Below are 25,350 nucleotides of genomic sequence, written 5' to 3'. Positions count from 1 at the left end.
TTAATTACAACAGCTCACTTTATCCAGGAGAGGGGAGCAATATAGGCTAGAATTAAAATTGCCTGATAGTTGCTAACTGCCTTTCATTGCGGGCAATAGGTCTGTTTCTCTAGGGAGGAAGAGTAAACTTGCGACTGGATCTGATTCCCTCATCATTTAGAAATGGGGCCATTACCAACTCAGGGGGTCACACAAATACGCAATCAAACACGATTGTATTTTCAAATGGTCTAAGAAAGAAATCAATAGTCTCATTTACAGAATGTGCGACCACCAAGCAAAGAGTGAGGCGCCCCATGCAATCTGCATTGCATCCTGGTGAAGGAGGACTTTTATTAAAGGACTTTAAATGAAAGACTAATTGAAAAAGTAGGATGATCTCACTGAAAAGCACTTGTACATTTCTCTCTGCTGCCCTGCCTGTCGTCTGAACTCACTTTCTTGCCCAGAAGGGATCACCTTTTCAAAGCTGTCAAAAACAACTGGACATACCAAGATGGAAACTGAAGATTGGCACTTGAGGCTGCAGTCCAACACCACATGGCCTGGCTCGGTTAGCACACCAAACAGGTCAAGATGAGAGTCCTCTCCTCTTCCCTCCTGGGGGCAGCTTTCATCGAGACTGGAAGAGAAAGTATTCAGCTCTTCTCCCTCTCTCAAAATCAGGGATTTTAGGGAAATAAAAGAGTGATATGCATGCCACATTCCCATGTTAGGGGCTTTTAGGGTCATACAAGTCCAAGACCTTTCTTGAGGTCTCCATAAGGTCCATGAGGCCTGTAGCTACAGAGCAGCCTGTCTCCCTCAGTGCCCTCTGTCTATTGCAGCCACCAAGTGTCTTGCTCCAGGAGTGCTCTGCAGCTCCCCAGAAGGGCCTGAGAACAGTGTCAGGTGAAAGCAACCTCACTGGCAGACATGCCCTTATCTCAGCAGCGTGGGTCTCCGCTGCATGCTGCCCCCACAGTCCCGTTCCCATTCTCACACCACACCCTGCGATGTGACACCCTCTTCCTGGGGAAGCAGCTCAGAGAAGAGACAGTTTGCAAATAACCTTGGGAAAAAGAAAAAAAGATGGAAAAGTTATTTTTCAGCTGGATCAGTTTTCCAACCTGTTGCACTGCACAACCACATGAGCACCTTTGGTGGCTTAAGCCAAGAGTGGGAAACATTCAAAGTGGCTTAAACAGCAGCGCCACATAATGGCTGCTTGTGAGGGAAAGACTAGCCCTGGCTGCTGGCAGGAGAGAAGGAGGGGTGACCTGAATGGTCTCTACACAACTTGGCCATGGAAAAGGGCTCTGATAGTGAGAGGAAGCTCTTGAGTTTTGCAGGCAATGGCATAACAGAGCACAGGGGTCAGCATCGAAGCTGGGCACGTTGGAACTCAAAATGGACATAGCTTCCTGCTAGTGATGGTAATGAGACGTGGGAGGAGAAGAACTTGCATTGGCCCGGGGCATTAAAGAAGAGGCTAAGCCATAAGACCTACATTTTGGGTCTCTCCTGCATTTGTGTCATAACGAGTGCCTTGCAGAGGAGAGAGTAAAAATGGTGCCAACTCGCTGAACTGGAGACTGGCTGCTTCCATTAAGGCCTGCACTGTACCCAGTGGCCTGGATGGCGTGGACAGAGTTGTATCCAAAGGGTGTGCAAATAGGATGACCTGCTGGAGACAGTGAAAAATACCAGACTCCCCATATTCTTTTCCTAACACTAAAACCAGCATGTTCATGCCATGGGCACACACTCCCACTCCCACTGCAGAAAGTCAATGCTAAGGAAAACCTTCCTGCAAGCCACACCAGCCACAGGGGCTGCAGCATAGCCCTTGCCTCCTGACAATTTGGTATGTGATACACAGCAGACTACTTCTCCCCAGGGAACCCAGGAGGCCCAAGTTATTTGAGAAAGCTCCCTAAGCAGAAATCCTGCTTCCAAAATTAAGTAGAAACCCTTCCCAAAGTATTTCTGCACTCCTGTCAGATCTGCAGGGATCCGCTCAGGGGATCTTTTCACACCTTTCTGTGAAATGCTCCGTAACTGCAACTGCGAGTCAGATTTTATCAAGTCTGTCTTTGCAGCCTGTCAGCAGCATTTTGACTAGCCAGAAAGGTTACCTCCATGCTCTCCAGTGCTGAGCGGGATGCCTGCAAGCTGTGCAGTTTGTTCAGGGATAGGGATGCAGCCCCCAGCAGCCTGAGAAGCCAGGGAGAACGGTTTCAAAAACATATTTACTGACAGCTGCAAAGAGAAAATCAATGTTTAATTCCCCACCCCTTGACTCTCTGTACTGCTTAGCTTTGTGTCCCTTCTGTGCCAGGTGGGGCACAGCTTGGACAGGTACGGCTGGGAAGGGGACACTCTGGGCAGCTCCAAGTAGAATGGAGGCTTTAAAGTAGATTTTCAAAACGTTATGGATTTCATCTTTGCTTAGCAGCTGGTTACTGTGCCAAAGCCATGAATCACACCACTTGAAGTGATTGAAGGGGGGGAAAGAATAATAATAGTAAAGTGGCAAACTAGCTCAGGGATAGGCTTGGGAGTCGTATTAAACTTGAGAGGCTACGATTTCTATTCCCAGAACTGCTGGTTAACACAAGAACAAGCACCATGCTTCCCCACCCCATCCAAAGAGTTGTACTAAGCAAAAAACTGAGGAGCAAACCAGCAACAGGTCAATCCTGTACTGTGTAGTCCAAAGTTGCCAGCAGATTAACATGGCAGCGCTCATGAAAAGTCTGCAGCAGCTCTGGCAAGCTTTGCAAAATTTATAATTATAGCTACGGGCTTCATCGCAAAAGGAACCAAATATGTGATGTTTGTTTCTGTGGAAGAATGGGAGGAGACTAATGGTAAAGGAGAAGGAGTGGGAGTGCGGAAGCGGGGAGAGGGGAAAGCAGAGAACTGAGACCTGCCGAGTTTTCAGGGACCCGCAGAAAAAATCGTCTGAATAGAGTAGTTCAGACCTCAAATACCGTGCGGTGCTTTGACAATCTTCTAGTTTATGGCGTACTTAACAAAGTGTTCTTACATTTACTAGGCTGGAATGTCCATTTGACTATAGACTCTCTGCTACTTTGCTCGTACTTTAACATTTTGGACACGTGACAAAAATGTGTGTAACGCATTTTTTAAAGTGTTGATTGTGCTCATAATTTTCAAGTCAGAATATAAAATAAACATCTCTGCCCTTTCTTCCAGCAGGCAGCACAGAGATCTGCTCTCCGCCTTCTATCTGACAGGTACATTTTGTCATTTTTATGAACTATAAATTGCTTTATGAAACGTTGAGCCCTATTTATTGTGGCATATAACTCATAATCGGATTTTGTCCCCAAAGTATCTGTGAACTGGGATGTTAAACATTTTGCATGCTTGGATTTGTCATGCATGTGTAGAGTTTATTACTGCAAAAATCACAGTTGTCTTGTATTTCATACAGAGTATGCAGAATCCCTTGTTGTGATACCAAACAAGAGATAAGAAACTTACTGGAGAAGGCATGAATGATGCAGTAAATTCTGAGCTTTAGAGTTTGCTGAGATATATCTGAGCTCATTTTTCAGCAATAAGTACTTCATTTATTCCAAGATATTCTCTTTTGACTTTTTCCAAATCCTTTCCCTAGGAATCATTCTTCTTTTGATGAGATTCTCGGTACGTTTTATGCACAAAAACAATGCCCTTTTTTTACCCCTTAAGTTTTGAGGGAGTGGTATTTTGGAGGAGTTTAATTCATGTTTTTCACTTCTTCTGGAACTGCAGCAGTGCTCCAGGCAAATAAGCAAAGGACCAAATCCTTAGGCAGTGTTCAGGTTTTACTCAGCTCTTTTTCAAGCAAAAATCCATTAACTTCAACGGGAAACTTGCCTGAGTGAGGAATTCAGGATTTGGGCCATAGTAAATGTTATAGTTGGGCTGTAGGTCTGCACAGGTATTTACCTTAAATGACTTTTATGAAAGAGGATTGATTGAAATATAAGGTAGCTTTCTAAGATGGTCCTGATTTCTTTTCCAGTTTTGGGAACAGGGGGAGGGAAGGGGGAGGAGAAACTGTACATTTTAGTGCCTGTGAAAAAGAACTAGCAGATTTACATTTATCCACAAATGAGGTACTGTGTCATGCAGGCTGACACAGAGTAAATTTCCCCATGCCTTGTTGGCAGCCCCCTCTGCTCCGTCTGGCCCCCCGCCTCCCGCCTCCCTGGGAATAAGCGGTAATTGACTCTGGAAGCCAGCTCAGGCCAGGATTTCTCCAGAGCAGAGCCTGTCACTTAGGCTGAATTATATGTTGTGCATGGATGAATAACATTTCTCTCTGCTCAGAGGCTAACACTGCCAAAATCATCGACCTTCCCCCCCCCACCCCCCAAGTTTACAAACACCATTTTGTTTAGAATTTTTTTCCCCCGCTTAAGGAAAAAAAAATCCTGAGTGAAATGTATGGGATGCGGGTGAAATTGCTGGCGCAGTTGTAGGGCGCACAAGTATTTGCTGTAACTGGGATGAATGCAAAAAGAAAGAGGAGTCAGAGTCAGCATTATGTCCCTGCCCCTGGAGGTGTGCAGGCTCACCCTGAGGCAAAGCAGCTTTTGCACTTGGTGGGGGCAATACCGTGACCAAAGAAAACGTGGGATTTTTTTCTCAGCATCCTTCCCCTGGGCTGAATGAGAAACATTCCTGCAGAAGTGCCCCTGGAGGTAGTTAATAAGCCCCAAACCCTGCACTGCACTTTCTGTCTCCCCTAGAAAGAAACGTGGCAGTGATGGATAGATGGTCCCTACCTCATCAGGGGTGGTGAGGGCGCTGGGCACAGGCTGCCCTCGTCCTCGGTGCAAAAGGGCTGAAATGTTGCCCGTCACACCTCAGATTTAGTATTTATGATCAGATATTCCCCTCTGTGCCCCTAAAAGCACGCCTGGAGACTACAGCTTTCCCACCTGCTCTGCAAACATTCGGCCATCAGGGCACCCTCCTCCCCTCCCTCTGGAGGGGGTGCTGGGAAGCCCATGGGTGGTACCTCCCTGCCGCCCGTAACCTCACTGCAGAGAGCAAACGGGAGGGCAGGGGGCCAAACGTCCCCACTGTGATGGCAGTTTCTGTCTGGTCTTGGCTATAGCAAGGATGTCTGTGATATTGCTGCTCATTACTTGTGTCCCAGTTGCAACTAAGAACTCTCGGTCACACACCAGCACTTCCCAGCGCCAAGGGAGATGGCAGCTTAAATAAAGCTCTCAGTAATTTTGCCTGTTATTTTTTTTTGAAAAATATTCTCCAGCAGTTCTTGTTGCAGTTTTTGCTTTCAGGTTCTGTTAAAAAGGTAACAGTTAGCTAAACTGGAAGAGGGAAAAAACACACAGAAAAAAAGAAGAGTTTTTAAACCTGTAGCCATTGATTTCTTTAGTGTATTGCAATCAGTCTTGTTTTCAGAATGACACAGTAACCCCCAGCAGATTTATGTGCAAACACAAAGATTAGTGACCCAGAAGCTTGACTGAAACAGCTTTTCTGCTTCCAGAAGACAGGTTGCTCTGCACATGCACCGACTATTTTGTCAGGAAAGATGCACTGGCCCCATTAGCTTTTCATTCTGTCATGAAAAACTCTCAGTGTTTATACCGCACAGCTTGGTTTTAATTTTATTGTGCTCTTCAGTAAAGTGGACTAACTATACAGATTGCTCAGTTTCTTGGACAGAGAAGAGCAAGAACTTAACTCATATACCTTAATGGTATAGCGCTAGCATATCTTCAGTTGTCTGACTCTTATAGCCACTGCCTGAATAGCTTTCAAATGAAGAAAAATGTCTGTAACTAAAATATTCAGTGTGTTCTGTTGTTATTTAACAGTAAGCAGGGTGGTTAAGCTAGGTCTTAAACCTACTTAATCCCACTGAGCTAAGTAGATTTTATTATTGACTCCCATGGTGCCAGAACTCTGACCTTAAGGCTGAAGTTAAAAGCTAATTTTTTGCAGTCTGTTCCACTAACTCAGAAGCACTTGCTTGCTGGATACATTTGCAATGGAGAATGTCCAGCTATAAATTACAGCTGTTTGTAATCATACCCAAACACAACACTCATTATTATTCTTTTGTTCTTTTTAGGCTGAAAAGCCCACCATGAGGGAGACCGCACAGTACTTAATCCACACATTAAATTTACTCGCAGCTCATATTCATGTGCAAGATAAGATTTTCCATGAAGTAAAGATTTACAGTGGCCCTAGGGCACTTTTATTCCCCTAGCTGCTTTTATTTCTCTGTGCTGTAGGGTAGGCCAAGTGGGTCTGCTGAAGAGTTTTGAACACTTAGAGGAAAGCGTTGTTCTACCTCTGAATTTCCTCTCTCGTCGTAATAGGAGAAAGATAGCTCATTCACCACAGTGCTTGGGTGGTACTTACAAGACATGCTTAATTCACAGTTGCCATCTATTCTCCTTTCTGTGTACTTACGCTGGAGGACGAAGGCAGATCCTGCTAGCTCTGCCCATATGAACCCTGGCGCAGGCATATAGGGAAGAGGGAGAGCTGAACCCACTCGGCCCAGCAGCCATATGGCCGTGCTGGCAAGCCTGCCCATCCCAGCTGATAAGTCCTGTAAAGAGCCAAACTCTAGCTTACGCTCAGCACCTGATTAATATATATATGTAATCCAGACCCAAACTATTAAGTACAACTAATTAGTTTTTAGTAAACTAAAAGATAAACCTTTTTGATTTACCACCGTGGGCTGTTGATAGACAAGGCGTCTCGACGCTAACATCCATTTGGCAGTGTAGACAAGCCCCGTTCATGATGGTTGTTGAGTTACACAGCCTGTTTGATCTTTGGTCCACCTTCCTGTCGGGTGGAAGGGCTAGTACTTTGCATTTCCATATAACCATGCCTTGTCTGTCTGTGTTTGACCACAGTTAGGACATCGAAATGCAGGCTGTGCCAGGCATGAGCTGGTTTGCCCTCATGGGTCTGGCCAGTTGCCCTTAAGATCCTGAAGGGCAAACAAATGCTACCTGTTGTCTTCTGGAGTGGTGAAGGGTTTGAGGAGCTGAGCAGTGGGTTGTGCGAAGCAGCAGAGCCCCACATCTGTAGGGAGTGAGACATTTGCAAGCAGAGGTGCTGCTGCACCGCCTTTCATGGGTGTGTGTGCACATTTAGCACTGAGCTGCAAGGAATCGAATGGAAAAGGTTGACCTGGGACAATCCAGTCCATCCCCCTGATCATGTAAGCAGACACAGGATCAGTGATTAGTCCAGTGGGATCTGTAGCATGGCTCTTCTTCTTCAGACAAAGCCACATTGAGAGACACTGTTTGGGTTAGGAGGCCTGGGGAGGGACTGCCTGTAAAGTATTAAGGCAACAATAAAAGGCAATTTAGACTTCTAATAGATCGCTTAAAGCAGGGAAGGCAGCTGTCCAAGCAGCCTTAAAGCTTTCAGTGGACCAAGCCAAAGATTTCTTGTTCTCAAGTATCTGCTTGAGCTGTGCTTAAGTGAAGCAGTTAAACTTGTGATACCCTTAAGTAAGTAAATAGTCCAGTGCCAGCTAGCAAAAATACTCATGTGCTTCGTGTCACTCACATACTTATGTTTGTGTTGGATTGAGTTTTTCAATAACATCGCCTTTCACACCATGAGAGCCCTCCACTTGAGAAGCTACGTGGTCAGCTTATCAGCAGAGTGACTCAGCTAGCTGGCTGGCCAGAAAGGCTTCATGTGACAGGTCTGGGTGATCAGTGACAGCCGAGGGGAAGCCTTGGCTCGGGACAGCTGATCTGGGTCCCAGCAGAGAATGACGGAACTGAGATCACGGGCTCTGCAGGAGGCAAAGGTTGGCCGGAGAAGAGTGTGCATGCGTGGTGTTCACTGCCACAGAAATAAACACACAGCTCTCACAGCATTAGCACATTGCTTAAACTTTCTGGATTGTCTTTGCGAGGAAAAGGAGAATACCTCTGACAGGGGATATGGATTTATCATTTATGCCTTACATAAAAGCTTGGCTGTTTGGAAATGCTGGTGTCCCACAGCTGCAGCCCTCCCACACGGTACAGGGTAGCAAAGGGCGACTGCTGCTAGAAATAGTCGAGAGTTTCTCAACCCTCCTAGTTAGAGAACTTGCAAAAGGAAGAGTAATGATACATATTGTATAGAGGACACTATTTCCATATCGGAGACTGTTGTGAATTAGTGAAAAGGGGCTTTAAAAGAAGAGCCTGTGTGGAAGGCTTGTTGTGAAAAGGGAGAGATAGATATCTCTGTAGAACTGGGACTCCATTTCCCTTTATTAAACTTCTGAGCAAGATCTGTAGCACTCATTGTTCCCTGTTGGATGTTTTCCCATACCTTGACTGTTGCTGGTGTTTGTTTAGAATTGTTCTACCATAGCACCAGAGACATGATTTGGATGTATTGCAATGCTGCATGAGAAGGTGAAGCAGAGCTGTCCCAGGGAATTGTAACAATTTTGAGCCTTAGCTACCGATACTAAATGCTGGAATTCCTTTGGTGTTTAGAGAAAGAAAAAGAAAAGTTAAGATGTATTTTTTCTTCAAGGAAGTGGTAGTGTTTTGCTATCATGACAGCCAAACATTTCCCACCTCCCTATGGGCAACCCCATGCATTCTCAATGGCTCCCCAAAAATACCTGAGGGGAGACGATCGGTTCTAGTTCCCAGAAACATTTGCATTTTGAAAAATATCTATCTGCTAAAAGAAAGGTCTGCCTAGTAACTTCTCATGTATTTTCTTTGGCTTTTAAGAATCAGTGTGTGGATAATTACAGAATTTAAGTGGAGGGGAAAAAAGACAAGGTGCATGTCTGTGGTCTTTCACATATTAGTGAGGAGAAAACAGGTCCCATTGCTGGCTGGCAGCATGAAGAATATGCAAAGTGCTATTGGGAAGAAGAGTGTATATGTGTGCAGCATATGAAGTGCCTCAGCATATGATTAACCTCACTGGGTATGTAGTAAATAGTAGATAACTGTGATCAAAAAAGTATTCATGTGATTTATCAAACTGAGTAACTGTGCATTTTGCAGTGAAGCAGGAGGTCAATCCTGAAATCTAGGGCAAGTAGAGCAATAGGAAATTGCAGGGCCTAAGAAGTTAATCATACTGTTGGACTGCTTCCATCTGGTTTTGAAAGACAGAGTCAGTACAGTGCTAGAGAGGACGCTTCACGGCAACAGATCAGGAATTAATTTTTTCAGCAAAACTTCAGCTATCATTTGCGGTAACACAGGCTTATAAAAATGTAATTTAATTTCTTGGGAATAAATCACGTAGGACAAGAAGTGTGAGAGTGTTTTTTTAATGTGTGTTTCTGAGGGGAAAAAAAGAAGAATGAGAGTAGGAGAAATAGCAAAAATCCTAGAGGAAACAAGCATTAGCAATATGAAACCTGGAAGGCATAAATAGTCATCCAGTTAAATTGTGCAGGTAGTTGTGTTTGAAAAATCAGTTTCCAGTTGGGAAACTTCTACATTTTTATTACCCTTGGAGGCATAATCTTGTCTAACCTGTCTGTCCATCTTCATCGGTGTGGGTCAAAGGAGCACTGACAAAGGAGCAAGTGTTGTACAATTGATGCTCTGAATACCACTCCCATATATCATGAATACATAGCTATGGGCAGTGAATTTGTTAATGAGTTCTGTGTTTTCCTTATTATTGATATTACTTATGATATTTCAATGAGATTTGAACATTATGCTCCCTTTGGGCAGTGACAGTCCCCCTAGGCAATGAACATGTTGTAAAACAAAGGGGATTTTAACCTTGATAGTAACTCCAGTAGCTGAAACTTGCTTTATTGGGAGAGGTAGGAGGACAGTTAGTTGATAATATTATGCCTGCCTTTCTTCAGCAGTGGGTAAGAGAATAGAGAGACCTGTACTATGAATGATGTATTGTGCTATTTTTGGTGCTATGCTGCAAAAGTGAAATCTTATAAATACATTTGTATCTATTTCCTGGCAGCCTGAAGAAAGACAGCTCAGATTTACACAGCACCAATAGCAGGAAACAGGGGACCACACTGTTCCCACAAATCACAACACTTTCATTACCCCCTTATTTTAAGAAAAGCTGAAAATTCGTAGCAAGCAGCAGCACCTCAGCCTGGTCCAGTTACAGGATGTTTGCTTGGGAGTTTTGACCCTTGTGTGTTTGTGAATCGTGTCCTAGCTGTAGCTCAGGGAGTCTCCAGAGAGGGTGCAGCAACACAAAGAAGAAAATTACAGTTCCCTTTCAGTGAGCCAGTAGTCCCTGCAGCAGATGGAAGGAGATCCCCCCTTCAAGCTTTAATCGCTCAGTAATCAGCCAGGCACAACAGGGTGTTCTGGCATCAGCTCCATGGATGACATGCTTGCTCCAGTCATTTTTTTCCTGCCTCTTGCAAAGGTGGTTTAGAAATCGCAGCTGGACTTCTGCGTTTGCCTTTGTCACTGGTAAGGCTATCTGCCTACTGTCCACTTTATTTTTTAATTTTAGTTTCAAGAGCATTTTCTCCTTGCTCTTGGTTTTGTTCTGACCCTGGCAACAATGGAGAGAAAAAGGAAAGGGGAGCCTTGGTTTGCCTGGGATAAAGCAGGTGTGTTCTACAGGAGGCCAGTCCCATGAAGTTGTGCTTGTGCCCAGGGTGGGCAAGGGACTCCTCAGTACAGCATCTTCATGTGGCCCCAGTGGGGACAACACACGGTCTGTACCTTGGCTGGCTCTTTGCTCTTTGAGGGGTGAAGAGGACACTACACAGAAGCAGAACTGTGGCCAGTTTCTTTGCAGGGAAAAAAAAGGTGAGTAAGTACAAAGAAAGAGGTGCCCTGGGATTTCCCCATGGGGATTAGTATGTGGCTGAACCAGGCCTGAGATGTTCTTGCAAGGAGATCACATTGTCATGGGCTGAGATACTTTGCTCCCCCACGCAGTCCCATTCAGGTGTCTCCTCCTTTTTTTCTTGACTACCTCTATTTTGATGTAGGTTACAGGAAAACTTTTATCCTTTCCTCTCCTCTTGGAGAAGAGTTGTATTTATTCTGCCATTGAGAAAGGGTTCACACTGTTCTAGGTTTCTTGCATTTCAGTGAAAGAAAATGTAAGTGTGATCTTTGAACAGCCTGGGTTTCCTCCCAGAGAAAAACTGGAACATTTGTGAAATCTGGCAGAGCTCTTAGGATGGAAGAGCAGTTTCCCACTTACCTGTTTCACATATGGTAGTGTGAAGGTACAGCAGCAGTCCAGTAGGGTCCTACAGCTCGGTGTGATCCACTGAGTTTTATACAAATGCTTTATCTTGATAACTGTCACAGCTGAAAGGTTTCAGGCATGGTTGGTAGTACCTATAGAGAAGTCCTTGGCTAAGAAAGCCTTGGGAAAGACCCACATCCAGAACCTTCTGAGAAAAGGACCAGATTCACAAAACTATTTTTCTATCTCCTTCCAGACTCCTGTCCCTTTGACAATGCTTTCATTTTCCTACCTTATTAGAAAGAATCAGTGCACACTGGGTAATACATGCAGGTCATCTCGTGGCTACCCAAGATTTTGGGCCAAAAAAATATCGTCTGAGTCTCTTGAGAACCACCATCTGCACTTGTAACCAAATTCCTATTGAAGTCTTTGAAGGGGATACTGTTGGACAGCACAGCTACAGACCACCATTGGTCTTACTCACAGAATCCGTGAGATCCTAGAAATTGCAAAAGTCTCTTCCCATCTGTGGGAATATAACGGAAGATTGGCGAGGAGGATTGTAAATACGCTCAAGTGCCTTGCACCTGGGGTGCCGAAAAACAGATATATCATACTAGTAACTGTTGTTTAGTCTTGTGTGCTGGACAAGTAGAACATCTGCATTCAGATAACATAGGCCTGTGATAAGACTCAGGGGCACCTAATTGTTCATGCCTGAGATTCCTGCCCTGCTGTGAGAAACATCAAAGCACAGTGGAAAACTGCCGCCTGCTAGAAATCTTTTATATACAGGCGAAAGCAGCAGGCCCAGAATCTCTCACTCTCTGTCTAGCAGGAACCGAGCTCCGCGGAGCCTGCGTCCCCGCTTGTGTGCCTTTGCCCCGGGTGCTGCTTCGGAGATCCCCTGGTTTGCGAGGTAACGGGAATAAATTTGCTCTTTGCATTTTATCCGTGGTCTTGTGGCTGTTCCTGCATCCTGCCTGTGTCAGCTCACACACCATCTAAAGAATTTTTTCTTTTCTTGCTCCTAAAAAAAAAAAATAAATAAACAAAACCCCCCAACTCCTTCCTTTCTATGCAGTGCATTGAAATCTAGATACTGAAGCAAGGCCACATTCAGAGAACTTCTATGTCCTGTAGAACTTCCAAAGTAGGGACTTGACCCCGCATTCCTGGTATACCCAGAACCCAGATTAAAATTGTTGGGAGTTTTTGACGAGCAAGGAATGTTATACCTAGCTGTAGGTCTTCAGCTGGTTAAAGAGGAATACTTTTTCCATGCATGTGAAAAGTCTTTCATGCAGACACCAGGAGAAGGAGGTATGTTTATACACGTTTCAGCCAACACTGACAAATTGGCTTTGCATGCAAACCTTTTGGTTTACCCAAGTAGTTTGTGGCAGCAGGGAGCATTTTTTCACACTAAATGTGGAAAGTAAATAGAAAAATGACAAGTTTCTGGTTTAGTTTGATTGAGAGATTTTTTTCTGCATGAAATGAAAGCTTAAATCATAAAATTGTTTTTAACATTTTGAGTCCCACAATAATTCTCTTTGTGGTTCATCGATGGCTGTGATCAGAGCACACTAGCAATGATTCTTACTTTACACTGACTCTAGACTTTGAACTCTGTTTTAAACTTCAGGGATCAGATTTTCACCAGTACAAAATGAAATAGCTTCACTGATTTCAGTGCATTATCCCAGTTTTCACCTGCTGAGGATTTGACCTTAGCACTTCAGAAATATTTCCAGCTTTTAAAAATCACAACCCTGCCTATTTGTGCTTCCAAAGGTTGCACAAGTGAATTATTTTAAAGGAACACACCCAGCGTGCAGTTCAGACTTCAGGATCCAGTTATGGTTCCACTTCAATTCATCCTGACTGTCTACCAGCTCTCCCGACATCCTTGCTGGCAACCTGATGAGTAGGGCTGCAGGGAAGGTATTCGGGCTCCTGAACCACTGGAGCTTTTTTGATGCAAACCAAGACCCCTAGATCTCAAATGGCTCAGTTTCCAAAGTTGCAAGTTTTTTTTCTCAGTCGGCATTTCCAGGAGGTCTATCTAGTGACATTTTCTTTACAAATGAACAGAACAAACACTTTCTGCTTTATTTTTTGTTATTATTGCTTTCTTTTGGGGCTCTGTTTCATGGGAAAATTCAGAATTGGAGAGCTTTGTTCCAAACTGGAATGGCATGAAATTTCAAAATCTTCCTCAAAATGGAAGACCTTCTTTCTCTGAAGGACTCTATTTATAGTAGGCTGCTCTTTTAGCAGTCAGAAAGGGGCCATATCATATTACGACTGTGTGCTCTCATGTGTTTTTAACTTAGATGTAAAATTAGGTCTGGCTTGAAACTAGGTGCAAAGAGTCTAAGTTCAGACATTACACTTTTATAACCTGAAAATGATATCATTTTGAAAGGCAGAAATAAATAGAAATTACTTAAATTAAATTAGGTATTTTTCCATGGGGTATGATTTAAACGAGAGACATGCTATCTTTAATATAGTCTGCAATCTTCTGGCATTTTAGCAAAAAAGAAAATTATTTATTTTAAAGGTAGGTATTTTATACCTAATGAAATTTACTCTGCATACCAGTGTATCTTCTGTATTAGATTGCTATAAAGCTTCTAAAGGTCTTTTTCATTCTTGACTCAGGCGCATAACTTTTCTTCATGCTGAGGGACTGCCTCTCACAAACACATTCACACAGAAGATAATAGACCCTTCTCTGTGGAAATCTAGCAGCCAAATAATTCACAAATAGCTCTCACTTATTATTTACTGGCACAATCAAGCATAACTGCTCTAAATGAACAAACAGTTTGTCAAATAAAAAATGGGGAGCAGGGTTAAAGAATCCCATGATTCTGATTTACACAACAGATAAAAATCACCCCAGAAAAGTCATAGAGACCTGCCAAGTAAATTTCTTGCTTTACAATAATCTTTTAAGACACTTTAATATGCTTTTGCAAGGATCTGCTCTGGCCTTGGCATCACACGTGCCCGGGGAGGCTTGTGTTGTTTCATACCGAGGCAGGTGATGGCTGCTGGCAATGCAGGCACTGGTGAGGGGGCAGCTAGTGCCTGGCTCCCAACAGCCCTATGGGACTTTTCTTGCCATTCTTATCTTCGTTTTCTTCCTTCCTACAGCCCCTTTAGAGAGAAAAGAGTAAAACCAGACACAGAGCCTCTATCACAGGCATCTTCCCCCACTTGGCCCTAGATATCCACGATTTTGGCTCTCCATGTTTCCCAGGAGGACCTTGTCCCAGAGCCTCTGTTGCCACTTGCCATCTTGCTTGCCCAGTCTGTCCTTTCCCTGTTCTTCAAAACCACCCTGACCCCACCGGGGTGCCTAGAGCCCTCCCCAGGACCCCCGTCTCCCCCCAGTCTCCTCCAGATTGTGCCCCCAATCTCAGGGCCACACAGTGGGAGGCAAGCCTTGCCAGCTTGCAGTGTCATGAGCAAAGCCTGGCAGAGGCTACCCAAGCACTACTGACTGCTGAAAGGTTGACATGGCCCCCATCATTGGAAGGGGACAACCTCTCTTCCTGCTGCGCAAGGAGAAGCAGCTGTGGTGGCGGGCCAGGCCGTTGTCTCATTTTGCAGCCTCACAGATACCAGTGTGTTTTCTGGCATGTGGTGGGACGTAACCCAGCTGAGCAGCAGTGGGGGGGCTGGAACTGTCACCCACCCAGCCAGAGCTGCCCCTCAGCTGCCAGACCCAGAGCGGGGCAGCCACGCCATCAGCTGGACACAGGGATTTCTACCTGTACCTTGAGTCTTCTCCATTCAGTTCCCTGCAATAGCCATCACTCTTCCCTTCTAATAATGTCCTCAAATACTGATTTCCTGAAGCCACTTCTTTTAACGTCATGATATCCCTTTTTGTAAAACTTAATAAGCTTGATACTGACCATGTGGAGTTGGAGTGCGTTTGTAAATATTTGTGTCTTCAGTATTATTCCTTTGATAGCAGACACTAGGACAATATTTCCCACATTAAAAGGGCTCTTGGGGAGGGCTTAGGAACTCTGGCCAGGCAAAAATAGTTGCCTGAAGGAAGAGGAAAAACCTTGGAGAATTACCAGACTCTTTTTTTAAATTTTGAGACAAATGGACTTTTCAAACTTTGCCCTGAAAAGAGATCTGGTCATGACCTACCATAAATCTCATATGGCCATTTAAAACCTCACAGTACTCTGGTTAAACAGCATTGCACCAGACAAAACCTCCAGGGCATGGGGACATTGCTGCGGTTTTTCCCTTTCAAGCTTGTATATTGTCCCCATAACATATTGCCAATGTTCACAAGACCAAATGAGACTGTGGCCTTTCTTTAATGTACTTGGAGCTCTTGTGTCGAGAGCCTGTGAGGTCAACAGGACAACATGGAATGAAATCTCAGCTGAGTGTTGGTCTTTCCCAGGCTTCCTGGCAATTTCCAACTTCTCACTCTATTGTTTTCGCTTAATAAGATAGAGCTTGTCCTCCACTCAATAAAAACAAACAAAAAAAATAGCTAAAAGAGCTAAGACTCAGAAAATGAGCAGTTTTGTAAAAGCCTGGCAGATTCTCAGTCTGCTGAACCTAATAACAAGCACACTCATTTTTCCATTTTGAAACTTTTTGATACAATCTCCCCTCATGCAAACACCTCCCAGGGCTTGTGGGAAGAGGAACAGCGTGCAGAAAAGAAGAGTGCTGGGCTTCCGATGTGAAAGCTGTAGCCTGTGTTTTTGAAATAGGGATGTTGAAAGGTGGAGCTCTCAGAGAATCTAATTTGGGGATCCTCCAGCTGTCGGATCACCCTCAGCTTTCTTCCTCCTCTTCCTGCTTGGAGGGATTCACAGCACAGCACTTCTCCCTCTTAAAGCTGAAGAGGAAAGCAACGACTGCAAAGTCGGTTATACAAAGCCAGAGAACAGTTTAAGATAGTAAAACCTAAACACTCCTCTGAGATTATCACTCTCTAATTGATACAGAGATGTACTGTGACCTCTGGTTCAACTTCTCTTTTTATACCGTTTTCTGCATTAGCATGTTATCTGCTTGTCAGCTGCCACCAAATTTTAACCTCAGACTGCTGATATTTTCTGAGTATTGTGTAAAAATGTATGTATTTTCCTAAATAATTATAAGGGATTTAACGCTGGTGAAAAGCGCCAGGTTGACACTTGATTCTCCAGGAATTTCTCCCTTGTGTTGCAAGGATATCTGCCCCCCTCCTGGAGCCTTGCATTATCCCGATGCATATTCTTTATGTGTGCAGACAAAGGGCACTGTTAAAGCAGATGAGTGCTGTAGCATTTGATGTAGTTAGCTAATCTGAGCCAACACCACATTATTTTCTAAGAAATGTATTTTATTCTTTTCTTCCATTTGGTCAAAACGTAGCATTAACTATTTATTAGTATTCCAAAAGCCATGACAAATTTCTGTCATTGGCCACTGCACATTGCTGTCCTTCTCTGCCTGTGTAAGGTCTCCCAGGTTGGTCAGACCAGGCATTTACTGCAAAGTAGCCCTACCCAAATTATTAAGGTTGTTTTTATGGCCAAAAGTCTGGTATCACTATGGAGCAGCACTAAATTTGGGATCTGTCTTGAATTGTTCATATGTCAGTAATTTACCACATCGGCCTTTTAAATACATTACAGTAAACGCTATGAATACCTTCTCTGGTTAAATGAGGGAACGTATGGCAAATGAGGGAACGTATGACAAATGAATTCCCACTGCCCCACATGGAGAAGACATACTACAGTGTCACAACACACTCCTTGGCTGCTTTATAGTTGAGCTCCACAGGGATATCATGCATCAGTGTTCAGCTGTTGAACTGGGAGGTTAGCTTGAAAGGACCAGTAACTGCAAACCCCATAACTGCATGGACCTGCCAGTCACTTCTCCAGTTAATTGAAGACCTACAGGGATGAAGAAGTGGTGAAACATGGGTAGTCTGGCCAGTGTGAAAAGGGAGATCATGGAGGGAAGGTAAAACCTGGAAGAAGAAAAGATGAGCCTCTGTTAAGAAATTCTATGCTAGTTTTTATTAAAGCCAAATCATGCCTGAAAGAATAGATTTTATGATACTCTTTTCAGATTGTGATAATCTGTAGTTTGATTGAGTCAAAGCTTAACTTGTGTGAATGTTTAGGGCATTCAAATGCACTTTCTGCACCTGTGCTGAAAAAATAATTACCCCCAAAAGTCGCATGTTCCTTTTTTTTTTTTTAGAAGTGACACCCAACTCACATGGCAACTGCAATTTTAAAATTAACAACATATGTTTCCAAAGCTGAGATGTAAACAGGGTTTGCTTAGTTAGGAAGTGATTGCCTTAGGTTTGTCTTGCACCTGGTAAAGAGCTTGTTAAAAGTAGTATTGCAGCCTTGAGGTTTTTTTTAGTTTAATTGCTAACTAAGACAGCATTTTAATAGCTTTGTTTTAATCTTGATACCATCTTGGGGGGGGAGGGGGTAGAATTATTTTATTTATTTGCTTGCATGGCCACGTGGCTGGGAAGTATCTTATTTAAGTTACATACATCTTTAGTTGACATGACTCATGGTACAATTGGATTGAATAGGCTAGCGCTGTATACTAAAAATAAGCAAACCAATGTAAAACACATCACTATGTTAGCAGAACCACAAAAAGCTGATTAACGGTGGACAACACAGTCATCAAATCAAGGTTACAGTCAAGACCTGAAGCAATGCATCAGAGCTTTGAGTTATCAAACAAACACATTCAATGCAGAAGGTAATCAGCTTTAAATTATAAGCTTGACATGAGATGGAACTACAACCAGTTAGTTTTGCATCAGGAAAAACTGAAGAGAAGCCAGCTCATGTTTTGACCAAGCTCCTCACAAACATTAAAGTCAACGCAACGCACTGAGTAAGGCAATCAAAGATGCTATTCTTCAGTCCTTGCCAGTGGTGCATGGAGAACTGGTGCTGTTATGGTTCAGCCTGGGGAAGTACACCTATCAGAGTGAACTTATTAGCGATGCGCAGGTTAGCATTTCACAGAATCACAGAATCACAGAATCACAGAATGTTAGGGATTGGAAGGGACCTCGAAAGATCATCTAGTCCAATCCCCCTGCCGGGGCAGGATTGCCTAGACCATATCACACAGGAACGCGTCCAGGCGAGTTTTGAATGTCTCCAGAGAAGGAGACTCCACAACCTCTCTGGGCAGCCTGTTCCAGTGTTCAGTCACCCTTACAGTAAAGAAGTTTTTCCTCAAATTTAAGTGGAACCTCCTGTGCTCCAGCTTGCACCCATTGCCCCTTGTCCTGTCGAGGGATGTCACTGAGAAGAGCCTGGCTCCATCCTCTTGACACTTGCCCTTTACATATTTATAAACATTAATGAGGTCACCCCTCAGTCTCCTCTTCTCTAAGCTAAAGAGACCCAGCTCCCTCAGCCTCTCCTCATAAGGGAGATGTTCCACTCCCTTAATCATCTTCGTGGCTCTGCGCTGGACTCTCTCTAGCAGTTCCCTGTCCTTCTTGAACTGAGGGGCCCAGAACTGGACACAATACTCCAGATGCGGCCTCACCAGGGCAGAGTAGAGGGGGAGGAGAACCTCTCTCGATCTGCTGACCACACCCCTTCTAATACACCCCAGGATGCCATTGGCCTTCTTGGCCACAAGGGCACACTGCTGGCTCATGGTCATCCTGTTGTCCACTAGGACCCCCAGGTCCCTTTCCCCTATGCTGGTCTCCAACAGCTCTGTCCCCAACTTGTACTGGTACATGGGGTTGTTCTTGCCCAGATGCAGGACTCTACACTTGCCCTTGTTATATTTCATTAAGTTTCTCCCCGCCCAACTCTCCAGCCTGTCCAGGTCTCTCTGAATGGCTGCGCAGCCTTCCGGCATCTCAGCCACTCCTCCCAGTTTTGTGTCATCAGCGAACTTGCTGACAGCACACTCTAATCCCTCATCCAAGTCATTAATGAATATATTGAATAGAACTGGTCCCAGAACCGACCCTTGCGGAACTCCGCTAGACACAGACCTCCAACTGGACTCTGTCCCGCTGACCACTACTCTCTGGCTTCTTTCCTTCAGCCAGTTTACAATCCACCTCACTACCCGATCATCCAGACCACACTTCCCCAGTTTAGCTGCGAGGATGCTGTGGGAGACCGTGTCAAACGCTTTACTGAAATCGAGATAGACCACATCCACAGCTTTACCATCATCTATCCACCGGGTAACATCCTCATAAAAGGTTATCAAGTTGGTTGAGCAAGACTTCCCCTTGGTGAAGCCATGCTGAGTGCCCCTAATGATCCCCCTATCCTTGATGTGCCTAGAGACAGCACCAAGGACAAGTTGCTCCATCACCTTTCCGGGGATGGAGGTGAGGCTGACCGGTCTATAGTTACCCGGGTCCTCCTTCCTGCCCTTTTTGAAGACTGGAGTGACATTCGCTTTCCTCCAGTCCTCAGGCACCTCTCCCGTTGCCCACGACTTAGCAAAGATGATGGAGAGTGGCCTAGCAATGACTTCCGCCAGCTCCCTCAGCACCCGCGGGTGCATCCCATCAGGGCCCATGGATTTATGGACATCCAGGTTGCTTAATTGGTCCCTGACCCAGCCCTCATCTACCAAGACAGATTCCTCCTCTATCCTGACTTCTTCTGAGGCCGCAGAGGTCCAGGGCTCCTCAGGACAGCCTCCAACAGTATAGACAGAGGCAAAGAAGGCATTCAGTAACTCCGCCTTCTTTTTATCCTCTGTCTCCAGGACCCCCACCTCATTCATCAGTGGGCCTACATTGCCTCTAGTGTGGGTTTTAGCTGCAATGTATTTGAAGAAGCCCTTTCTGTTGTCCTTGACCTCTCTTGCCAGGTTTAATTCCAAGGAGGCCTTAGCTTTCCTAGTTGCCTCCCTACATCCTCTGACAACAGACTTATATTCCTCCCAAGTGGCCAACCCCTCCTTCCACGATCTGTACACCTTCTTCTTCCACTTGAGTTTGCCCAGCAGTTCCCTGTTCAACCATGCAGGTCTCTTGGTCCCCTTCCTTGACTTCCTACCTGCTGGGATGCTCTGATCTTGAGCTCGGAAGAAGCAGTCCTTGAACGCTAACCAACTATCTTGGGCCCCCTTACCTTCTAGTACCCTGTCCCATGGGATTTCCCCTAGCAATTGCTTGAAAAGGCCAAAGTTGGCCCTCCTGAAGTTCAGGGTTGTGATTCTGCTAGCTATTCTGTTCCTGCCACATGAGATCCTGAACTCTACCATCTCATGGTCGCTACAACCAAGGCTGCCCTCAACCTTCACCTCTTCAACCAGACCCTCCTTGTTAGTGAGGATAAGATCCAGCAGCGATCTCCTGAAAGATCTCCTGAAGGAAATCCATGAGATTTCCTTCTCATGTCAAGTGATTATCACATATGATTGGTCTTCTGCTCTTATCCTCTTCTGGCCATCAAACTCGAATCAGAGGTCACTCTGAAAATCATACGCAGTTGCAGCTTTTAAATTATTGATGCAATATTTATGAAAATACTTTTTGAAGAATTACTAGGTAAGAACTATGAATAACTTTTGGAATAATTCATCAGCAGTAAATTACAGATTTAAGAATCTGGCATTTCTTGCTAGGCTTGGAAACAATTACTATAGACTTTTTTTCCCTTTTTTCTTTTTTTTTTGGCCAAACACCTATGCGCTCATGCACATGTGAAATAAAGAGGGATCCTTCCCTTAAAGGAAAATAAAGTGTTTGGACTTGCGCTTTCTTCCTAAGGATCTTTATTTCACATGGTTGCTGTCTGCCAGCACAACACAGCAGAAGCTTAGGCAAACATAATGACAGAGCTTAAAACTGGCATCTCCTGCTTGGTGATCCAGAGAGGTGGCAATGCTTCTCACAGCCCCATCCTTTTTCCTGCTTACCTGGATGTGGTCAATACAGCCTGGTATCTAGTTTGTAGACAGCTGCTGAATATACCCTTGGCCTTGCAGGTGGGAACTACAGGCTGAGGTGTGACACACACCAGTCTCCTGTGTGGACCATGTCCCAGCGACTAATGACAACCTTCCCCTGCAGGGAAAGCATTTAAAACCCACACTCAGCAGGAGATGCCTCCTCAGGACTAGCTAATAACCTCATCAGCACTGGTCTCTCCACGCCTTTTCTAATAGTCACTTCTTTACCCTAAGTTCGGAAGCTAATATGAATCTGTTCACAGCTTACCCTGATCACTTTTAATCTAAGACCACAACTGGCCTTTGCACTTTTTATCAGAAGAATTCGAATAATCATTAAACAAAGTTTTGTCAGGTCTACTTCAAATGTGGGGCAACGTATCTCACAGCCCTTATTTTTGTGCCCCACACTTGCTGTGGTGTTTCATCCTGTAAAATCAGTTATGGCATCCTGAATAATTAGTTGCTGTATTTGTAAGGCGTCGGACCTACACTTACTTCCAGTTAGCTATACTGCTTTTCTTTGTATCTAGGCTCATGCTGTCTAACTCTGGTGAGCACAGAGCAAGTCTGCAAAGTTTTAGTCCGTGAGATCATCCCAGTAATTTGTTGCTGCAGGCGCTGTCTGTCTAACTTTATTTCCCCATGTTAAATAATTGCTATATTGTTTCTTTAAAACCCTTGACAACAAAAATCAAAACAACCATAAATAATCCACAGACATATGGAATTGTTTTGAGAAAGAAAGTAAATTGCTGAGACTCCTTAAAAATGGAAATCTACCAAGGAAACCCCAGCAGTCTCTTTGACAGTCTGCTCTAAAACTTTTCATTTGCTTTGATGTTATTTGTAATTTATGCTCCTCAGAGGCTCTTAGATGAAGGAAATCATCTATTTTAATAATGTGAAAACTTCTTCTGGCCACTGGAGATGGGAATTCCTGCTCTGTTTCCTGTGCCTCTCTGACAGGGCCAAAGGGGGAAGGAGGGCTTAAAAAATCGCATGGCTGTTAGTGATCAGAGCCGTGACATCACCTACCATTCCAAAACATCTGCCCAAACATTACTTATGTCTCACCGATGAGGTTACATGTTTAGGAAAGCTGTCTTTTTAAGCTCACTCTCCGCAGTAGTGTTATTTCACTGTATTAGTAATTCATAAGGATAGGTTATGTGGTGACAATTACAGTACAAAAGCAATTATCGAAATAGTCCCTTTAATTCAAAATTATTTTAATTACTAGTGATACCTGTCCTTTTTTTTTTTTCTCATTTCTGTGCTAAGTCTCTTCATGATTCAGCTGCCACTAGGCTATCACCTTTGGTAATTGCCATCCTCTGAGCTGAGTGAACAAAGGAAAAATTAAACTGGAGTGTGTCAGGCAGGCAGAATAGGGAATATATGTTCCTGCAGGAAAGCTACTGTCCTCCTAATTACCCTGCAATTGCCAGGTTCAAAATCTAATTTATGAGCAGCATAGATAGAATGGCCACATTAGTCCATTATTTCATGATGATCTTTTCTACTCTTGATTTCAGAAAGGAAGGATTTTGCAGCTCCTGTGTATTGGCATTGTCAGCATCTGCTCTGGGCAGTGATGCTAGACAACGGCACTTGAGAGATACTCACAAAAAAATGTAAAGCAGTCTCCTCACAGTAAGGTTTTATAGAAGGAGGGATGTCCTGTAAAGTACAGTTAAATAAATAAAGTGTGACCTGATGGGCTGCCTCAGACACTGCTGACCACATTCGGAAACAGATCCAGAAATGTTTGAAGGAAAAGGAAGTTTTCCAGCCTGCGGCTGCTGCTGCTGCAACAACTTCCACCTGCTGTAAAATACACCAAATGCAGCAAATGAACCTAATAACACCCCTAGAGTCCATTTTACTCTGACAAGCATGGAGTAGGCTGCAAAAGGATGGAGCAGTGGGTAAAGCTGCCAACATGTGATATGCAGCTGGCACACACAGTTTCAGCTGTAGTGTTGGTGCCCAAGGCCAAGTCTACACTTCAGTCAAGTTGGGGCAATGACTTATGTAGCCATCTGAGTGAGCTTTAAACACACAACAGGGGGACACTCACGACCAAATGGAGCTCGGGAACAATTCCAGTGCCCAAGCAGTTATCCAGCTTCTTGGGTAGGGTTCATACCCCACTGAGCTTTGTGTTCCCAGAGAGCACCATAGTTTGTGATACCTGAGCTAGTCCCACAGGGTCACAGGATGGCGGAGGCTGGAAGGCATCTCTGGGGATCATCCAGTCCAACCCCTGCTCAGAGCAGGGCCAGCTAAAGCAGTTGCTCAGGGCTGTGTCCAGTTGGGTCTTGAATATCTCCCAGGATGGAGACTTCACAGCTTCTCTGGGCAGCCTGTTCCACTGTTTGACCATCCGCACAGAAAAAAAATTTTTTTGTTCTATTTAAATGGAACTTCCTGTATTTCAATATGTGCCCTTTGCATCTTATCCTGTCACTGGGCACCACTGAGAAGAGCCTGTCTCTGTCTTCTTCACTTCCTCCTATCAGGTCTTTATCCCTCCCAGTCATCTCTGCTTCTCTTCATGTGAAAGATGCTCCAGTCCCTTAATCATCTTCATGGCACTTTGCTGGAGTCGCTCCATGTCTCTTTTGTACTGGGGAGCCCACACCCGGATCCAGTACTTCAGATGTGTCTCACCAGGGCTGAGCAGAGAGGAAGGATCACCTCCCTCCATCAGCGGGCAACACTCTTCCTACTGCAGCCCAGAGTGCTGTTGTCTGCCTTTGCCACAAGGGAGCATTGCTAGCTCATGGTAAACTTGGTGTCCATCAGAACCCTTACAGCCTTGTCCACAAAGCTGCTTTCCAAACAGTTGATCCCCTTTGCTTATATTGGTGCATGGAATCTTGCCCAAGTCTTCCCAAGCCCGGGCCATGGAAGTCCAACAATTATGTCTAGTGTTGCCGGGAGGTACTTCGCTGGGCAGAAGATCTGTGTCGTTCACGTAATGTGCATGTTTCAGTCAACAGCTCCACAGACCACAAGAAAACTGGCTCTGCAAGCTTCCTCTGCTTCCCACTGCCCACAATTGTCCTCCATCCTCTTTTTTGCCTGCCTTATGTCCCAGTTCTTCATTCACAGTTTTGTTCACCATTGAAATCTTTGCAGTTAAAATAAGAGAAATGAATGCTTACATTTGAACTACCATTGCATTTTGCAGTCAATGTCCCTATAAAGCTAATTTTGTTGGGAAAGTTCATACCTTTTATCAATAAATGAAACTAGAACCAATTCTGGTTGTCTGAGACCCAGGAAGATAGCAATACTTTGTTTCACATTTGGGCTGCTTTGGAAGGATTCCTTCAGAACTGTGAGGTGACAAACTTGCAATGGGATTCAGGTGCCTTAACACAGGCATCTAAAGTCACTTGAGAAGCCCTAAGATATGTAAGACATCTTTAGGGGCCTGACAGGTTCATATGGCAAAGGCAGCCAAAGACTGCTGAGATAGAGCACGGGCACTGGACGGTGGCATAGAGGCAAATAAATGTTATCTCTATCCTTTTTTTTTAAAAAAAAAAAGGCAAGGTAATGCAAGGGGAAAAGGGAAAGATGCAAGGAAAAGGGACAGGCAAGGGCAAAGCAAAAAAGTGAAAGAGGAAAGGCCAAGTGCAAAGGCAAAGGGGAAAACTATCTTGCTGATTCTGGATGTGACATGGAAGCCTCGGAGTCAACTGTCTGAAAGTTCAGTGCCTCTGAGCTGTACACAAAGCCCATCAATATCTTTCCTTGTTGCAATCTAAGTCCATAAGAAAGTGCTTGCCCCTTCCCTGAGAAAGCATCTAGTTATATTGCTTGGGAGTTTCACTCCTAAGTATTCCCTTTCAGTTCCCTGCACAGAATGTGAACAGAGTGCTCTTAGGAATGGGAGATGCCTGCCCTGATTCATTCTTATGAGGTTTTGTTTTACTTTGCCCCTGAGGAGCTGGCTATTTTTAATGACTTCTGTGATTAATAAAACTGTCTGAAGGCCTGCTGTGTTCTTCAAGCTGATTATCAACAAAGTCATCTAGCTCTTTCCCCTAGTGTCTAAGCTAATGGCAAAGACCCAACACTTGATCTTTCTCCCCAAGCTGAGGCTTGTCTAGCAGGGTTTAGAGTCATGTTGGGGTGGTAAAAAAATGCCAGAGTTACTTTCTT

General features: G+C 44.4%; 1 protein-coding gene across 1 annotated transcript in view; it reads left to right on the top strand.

The window, feature by feature from the left end:
• The window catches only part of AFF3 (ALF transcription elongation factor 3), a 294,827-nt gene that overhangs the window by 209,614 nt on the left and 59,863 nt on the right, over positions 1–25,350 (top strand). The window contains exon 10 of the mRNA XM_068395291.1: positions 3,202–3,242. Within this exon, the coding sequence (XP_068251392.1) occupies positions 3,202–3,242 (41 nt within the window). The remainder of the gene's footprint in view (positions 1–3,201; positions 3,243–25,350) is intronic.

The sequence above is a fragment of the Nyctibius grandis genome, chromosome 2 (genome assembly GCF_013368605.1).
Source record: "Nyctibius grandis isolate bNycGra1 chromosome 2, bNycGra1.pri, whole genome shotgun sequence".
NCBI classification, from domain to species: domain Eukaryota; kingdom Metazoa; phylum Chordata; class Aves; order Nyctibiiformes; family Nyctibiidae; genus Nyctibius; species Nyctibius grandis.
Note: the sequence above shows the minus strand (reverse complement) of the source record. Positions and strands in the feature narration are given on the sequence as shown.